Source organism: Pongo abelii, chromosome 2 (assembly GCF_028885655.2).
Source record: "Pongo abelii isolate AG06213 chromosome 2, NHGRI_mPonAbe1-v2.0_pri, whole genome shotgun sequence".
NCBI lineage: Eukaryota > Metazoa > Chordata > Mammalia > Primates > Hominidae > Pongo > Pongo abelii.
In genome coordinates, this window is record NC_085928.1 from 85,073,424 (window position 1) to 85,080,154 (window position 6,731).

At 37.6% G+C, this 6,731-nt stretch overlaps 1 protein-coding gene across 3 annotated transcripts in view; it reads left to right on the plus strand.

Moving 5' to 3' along the window:
- The window catches only part of FRMD4B (FERM domain containing 4B), a 370,979-nt gene extending 368,802 nt beyond the window's left edge, over positions 1-2,177 (plus strand). For all 3 annotated transcript variants that reach the window (XM_054551889.2, XM_054551891.2, XM_054551890.2), the window contains one exon: positions 456-2,177. In XM_054551889.2, coding sequence (XP_054407864.2) covers positions 456-576 — 121 coding nt within the window. In that variant the 3' untranslated portion in view covers positions 577-2,177. The remainder of the gene's footprint in view (positions 1-455) is intronic.
- Positions 2,178-6,731: the final 4,554 nt, after the last annotated feature.

Consider the following 6,731-nt stretch of genomic DNA (forward strand, 5'->3'; position numbering starts at 1 on the left):
GTAAAGCTAGTTCAAAGACACTTCGAGACACTGAAAAAGAGAATGTTGGAAAAGACTACTAAATTAGATACAAAACCAGTTAATGTCCTATAGGTCAATAAAACTGTAACCATAATCTTTTTTACTAGACAAGTTATTTGTATTTCTTTGAGACAAAAATCTACAAGTTAACATGTAACTTAATACAGTCTGGGTCCTAATCAATGGTAAACACAAGTTAAACAAAGGTATATCTTTCCAGAGAATTAAATAATGCTTTTTATGGGCCTGTTAAACAATGCTCCAGTATGACATTGAAAGAACATGCAGTCATCCTTCTCCTTTCCCTTATCTCTACATTTTGGGAAATTTTTCTTAACAGTGCTTCCTACTAACTTCTTTAAATGTAGTAGTCTTTGTGCTGTGGGGACAAAAATATGGCCACAAGTAGTAACTTTTCTGGTTTTCTTTAATAGACAGTACACGGAAATCAATCAACTGGATGGTACAGATGGAAACCGGCTGGAAGACAACCTGGAAAGCAGTGAGCAGAGACTCTTTTGGCATGAAGATTCAAAGCCTGGAACATTAGTCTGAACTGCAGTTGGACCTCCTGACCAAGCACTGCGTTCTCACACTAGTGTGCCTTGCAAATTGTATTCGTCTTCCGAGAGGATGTTCGTTTTAGAAACCTAAATACATCAAAGGTTGAAGAGAAGACTTAGTTGCCCTGGAAGTGAATCAGTGAATCACACACCAAGCCCCACAAAGCCCCTAAAGGAGGATTTGGCCTTTCAAACTCTAGGCAGTAACGTAACTGTAGGGTCTGCCCACATGTTGAAGTACTGCCAAGAGAGGACTCAGTATGAAGCCTTCATCAATAGCAAGCACTTTTTAAGGGAGTAAAAGTTGTTAAAGGCAAACCTCAAAAACATGAAAGGTCATTCAGGATGTCCCATGGCAATAAGGACAGGGGAAATCTCAGAGCACAATTCAACAGGATGAGAGAAGGGGAACCAGAAGCTCCGGAATCATTGCTCACTTCAGAGTTTGAATTTGTGAGCTGACAAAGAGTAACATGCTCTTTCTACACAGACATGGACAATTTAGACAGTATTGGAAAATTACTTGAAGCTGGATTTTCATGAAGTTCTGAATGAGTGTAAATGTTTTTTAGGATACTATAAAGCGTGATGTTTTTCATAAGCACCATAAAATAGGTTCTGGAAAAACTGATTACCGTAGCATCCTGTAATATAACTTATGGTAGCAGATTGGGGAAAATGAAGCAGCCCACTGAATAATTGACAAAGTCTGCTTGGAGAATGTTCTAAGGTACAATATCATGGAGCTTCTTTTTCCTTTCTCCACTAATTGCATGATGAGCTATTGTTCTGGCTGGTAATTCTCCAACTCGGCTGTCATTTGAAGTGGCAGACTTAATATGGAAAGTTTTTATAATCATGAGTTTGAAAAAGCATTTTAAGATGATACAGAAAGCATCCAAAACAACAGGAAAAAAAAAAGCCACGTCATTTTAGATGAATTGCGTGCCTTAAAATGGTGAACGTTAGAAAATTAAACAAGTCTGGATTCCACAAGTAGTTCCAAGTCACCAAGTGACAAAAACAAGGTTAACATTAAAAAAGAAAAACAACAACAACAACAACAAAAAAACTCCAAGCTGCAGTGGATTTAATTATGAGGCTAAAACTACCTCATACTTTCCTTGGAAGAACTAATTAGCTATGGTTTATTGTAGGGTTTTGTTTGTTTTTTAAAGCAAATGATTTCCATATTCCAGATTGATCTTTTTTTGTCATCTTTGCTTCAAAATTCCATAAAAGGTGCTCCTTTCCCCACCTCTTTTATACAAGTTTCTTGTTCATATTGTGAATAGAAAAGTTTCTGAACAACTTTTTTGGAACATTTTCTATCTCTATTCCAAAGCATGTAATATATACATAAAAACAATTTGTTAAACTGGTCCTTAGTCATTTGTATAATTAGAAATGAAGTTTGGGAAAAATTTTTGGAAAAAAGACAAGCAAAAAAAAAATAACTTATTCCTTTTTTGCATATTTGTATAGCCTTCTAGAATCAGAAATAACCCTTTGCATATTCTTTTATTGTTCTGACTTTTCAAGACCTATTATTTTTTTACATAGGTCAATAAACAAAAGGTGTGCTACTGAAAATGTTTACGTTTTCTTCCATTTATGTCAGGGGTTCATGTGAAGCAGGTCGCAGTGCTCTACTTCAAGTAATCATATTGGGCAAGGTTTTGGATTTTTATTTATAGTATTACCGTATTTTATTCTGGGATGTACATTTTTAAATATTTACATTTGAAAACATGGTTCATCTTTTTATTGACGGCATATTCTACTTGAATTGGCAGTTTTTTCTTAATAGTACATTAAAAATAATGCTGTGTCTTACAATAAATTTGCCTTAGAATTGATGAAATACGGTAGTTTGTCTCACTGAGGATGACTGATGAGAACTTTTAGGTTTTTTAATCTTGGGAACGTTGTTTATTTGTAGCAAGTAATTTATACTAATTTCACAGACTGGCAAACAGGCCTTCTAAATTCAAGAAATTAGTTCTCTGACATCCTTTAATCCTACATAATGTAGAGAAGGGAGTGGAAATGAAATATATTTCCATACATGTATCTTGCATAAAATAATATTTTTCTGTTCCAGAAATGGTATGGTTACACTTGCAAGTATGCCTTGAAAGGGAAAATATAACTTGGCTCCCAAAGAGGAAAAGAAGGTATAGAAATGGAAGCTCAGGGCCAGGCATAGTGGCTCACACCTGTAATCCCAGCACTTTGGGAGGCCGAAGTGGGAGGATTGCTTGAGGTCAGGAGTTCAAGACCAGCCTGGGCAACATGGTGAAACCCCGTCTCTATGAAAATACAAAAATTAGCCAGTCATGGTGATGTGTGCCTGTAATCTCAGCTACTTGGGAGGCTGAGTTGGGAGGATGTCTTGAGCCCAGGAGGCGGAGGTTGTAGTGAGCCAGGATCGTGCCACTGCATTCCAACCTAGGCAATAACAGACCTTGTCTCAAAAAAAAAAAAAAAAAAAGGAAGGAAGAAATGGAAGTTCAGCAATTCTACTGCATGGATTTCTTCGTCTCTTTTGAAAAACATTTCTCAACCACATTGGTATTAAACCAATTAAACTACGTTATTTATTAAAAGCCAAAAGTGACAAAGGTACATTATTCAACATGTACGTTTCCTCTTTTTTATTACAAAATACCATGGTTAAATGCAAAACCAAAATAGTACATAACAAAAACATAATCGTGCCCATTAGCCTAACACTCTCAGCTATAATAATTTATTGTATATTTGTTTGGATTTTTTTCTATGCATATAGTAATTTTTTAAAAGTCCAGCATATTACAAGTACAGTTTTACAACTTAGTTTTTTTTTTGTTTGTTTTGTTTTTTGCCTAATATATCTTGGGCCTCTGTATCAAGACATACTGATCTACCTCATAAAGATGTATGTTTAACAAGGTGGATTTTTAAAATTGCCTCACCCTACTTGATGTTTATCTTTTTCTATATTTGAGAAAATTTTTCAAAATTCTTTCTTGTACTCACAAAAGCTTAAATATGATAAGAAATAAAGATTCCAGAATTGTTTTGAACTATTAGTTTGGTCTGTTCTTAGGAACAAAGGCTCAGACTAAAGAGTTTCTACAAAGGTGAGTCCCTAAAGAGCTTCCAGAACTGGAAGAATGACTTTCTTCAGTACAATCGGCAAGTTTAGATTATTTTCTAGAGTAGTGCTTCTCGAACTATCAGTAGTGAAAGACCAATTTTTAAAGATTCCAGTCCATTGTATACCTATAGTTTTATAAAGTAAAATAAAAGCAAATTACTAGAGGAGAAAAGCTAATTCAGAAAAAAATTGCTAGATTATTGAAAAAACATAAGAAAATACACATCCCTATGTATTATTAGATTCAGCAGACATAAAACTACTCTGTCAAGTTGGAATCAAAGTTTCTAAACACCAACTCTCAATTTCTTTATTTACCTTGCACCACGTTACAGATCACCCTTTAGTAAGTGCTGACTTGGAGTTATATGTCAAGGGAGGTGCTTCATCCATGCTTATCAAGACAAGACAAACAATAGTTGTCTCCTGTTATGTCACAGGGCATGAAGATGCAGTCCATTTCCAAAGAGAAAATCTTTTGACATGTACACAAAGCCCAGAAGGTAATGAAAAGCTTCACTCCTTTTTCAGTTCAAAAGTTTAGCGAGCCTCTTACGTCCTGTTTCTCTCTTCTTTTTTTTTTTTTTTTTTGAGATGGAGTCTCACTCTGTGGCCCAGGCTGGAGTGCAGTGGCACGATCTCAGCTCACTACAACCTCTGCCTCCCAGGTTCAAGCAATTCTCCTGCCTCAGCCTCCCTAGTAGTTGAGATTACAGGTGTGCACCACCATACACGGCTAATTTTTGTATTTTTAGTAGAGATGGGTTTCACCACGTTGGCCATGCTGGTGTCGAACTCCTGACCTCAAGTGATCTGCCCTCCTTGGCTTCCCAGAGTGCTGGTATTACATGTGTGAGCCACCATGCCCAGCCTGTTTCTCTCTTTTCATATGCCCCTCCTCTGGACTTCCCTGGGTCTTTTCTACTACTCTGTATCCCTTCCACCCCCATCCTTCTGCCACTTTGGAGTAGAAAAAAGAAAGTATGTCCTGCTGCAAAAACAAGTTGGATTTTGTTGAATTCTAGTTCAATGTGCTCCAGGCTGGTGTGCAAAAGTGCTTTATATGTATTTTCTCATTTAATCCCCACAACAGCCTAATGGGGTGTATAGTGCTAGATAATCTCCATTTTACAGAGAAAGAATCTGAGAATTAGAAAGGTCATGTAATTTACCACTATTAGGAGAAAAGCAGGAAATAAATCCTAGTTGGCAAACTCCAAATACTAAACTATGAATTCCTCATTCCATGAATGCTATCCAGGAACAACTTCTCCATAGGAAGAGTGAAAGTAGCAAACTAACTTTTTAAATGGATTAATGAAAATTGAATATATATGCTAAGCCCAGTTCTTCTTGCTCGTTACTTCTTAAAGATAATAGTCCTAATTTTCTTTCATTTACTAGTGGCAGAAGGGCTGAATCAGGTCTAAATCCAAGCACAAGTCAAAATAACCCTTACCTAGGAAACTACCCAGTTTCAGGTGGTGCCCACTGGGCTGAATTATTGATTGCTAGTGGATCAAGTACATTATTTATTTCTAGTGGATCAAGTACATTTCTTAAATTGTTTTCTAGTCAATAAAATGTCTTACACTAGTGAATATACTTGTTAAAATCACAGATAACCATAATGAACTAAATATTGATCAATGGCACTGTAAGCATCTATTGATCCTTCCCCATTTTGAATTGTTTAGGGGCAGTGTGATAATGTGAATTATGAAATGCTCTTCTAGAATGCCCTTGAGAAGCCCTTTCAAAATTCAGCCCTATCAGATGTATGGACCTGTGGGCTTCACCTTTATTCTCTTTGGAAAGAGTGCATCTGAGATTAATCTCAGATTGGAATCTGAGCCCACCATCAGAGTGTCGTTATACCACTGTCATCCTTTTCTGCCTTTGATGATTCAGGGAGAATCTGTCACCTCTGCAAAAGAAAATAAGAAGTGTGCAAAAGATCCATTTTGGCAATACTTACCTGATTGCTCTTCTTAACATTAAACACACACACAAACACATTCTATTTCCTTTTGCTTTTGAATATCAGAAGCCTTGGCAAGAATGGTGTACTGGGACTAGGAGGGGGATGGGAGTTCACCTAACTTCTGAGTTTCATATAATTTTCTCTTCTTGAATGGTTATAACATTCATGTGAAGTACCCAAGGTTTAAAAGATCTGTGATTTTTCAACTGGGACTGTACCACACCCTATGGGGCATCTGGAGATATGTTTTGGCTTCTCCTAATGATTTGAAGGGAACCAGGATCATTAAATATATTGCACCTAGGTGTGGTGGCTCATGCCTGTAATCCCAGCACTTTGGGAGGCCAAGGCAGGTGGATCACTTGAGGTCGGGAGTTCAAGACCAGCTTGGCCAACATGGTGAAACCCCATTTCTACTAAGAATACAAAAATTAGCCAGGCACGGTGGCATGCGCCTATAATCCCAGCTACTTGGGAGGCTGAGGCAGGAGACTCACTTGAACCCAGGAGGCAGAGGTTGTGGTGAGCCGAGATTATGCCACTGCACTCCAGCCTGGACGACAGAGCGAGACTGTCTCAAAAGAAAAAAAAAAGAAAAACCATGTGTCCAACAAATATTAGGATGCCAACTATGTGGCAGTCAGTCACTCCTAGTCAGTGGGGATACGATGGGCCCTGCTTTCCTGAAGCTTACAGGCCAATAGGGGAGAAAAAGAAGTAACCTCTCTCAGTAAGTTAACATGACAATCCTATGAAAGCCAAGGGTGGTGAGAGGGGTGGGAGCTATAGCTGAGATTGGAGGGACACAATGGGCCCCTTTGGAAAGGTGATGCTTAAGCTTAGACTTGAGGATTGGTAAGAGAAGATACAATTAAGCAAAAAGAACAGAAGCTCTCTAGGGTTTAAGAGAATGACATATAACATTCGCCAAGGCTGTAAAGCCAGGAGAAGCTTGGCTAGTTTTAGAAACTAAAAGAATGTGAAGACAGATTATGCCAGGATTCAAGAAATCTATCAAGGT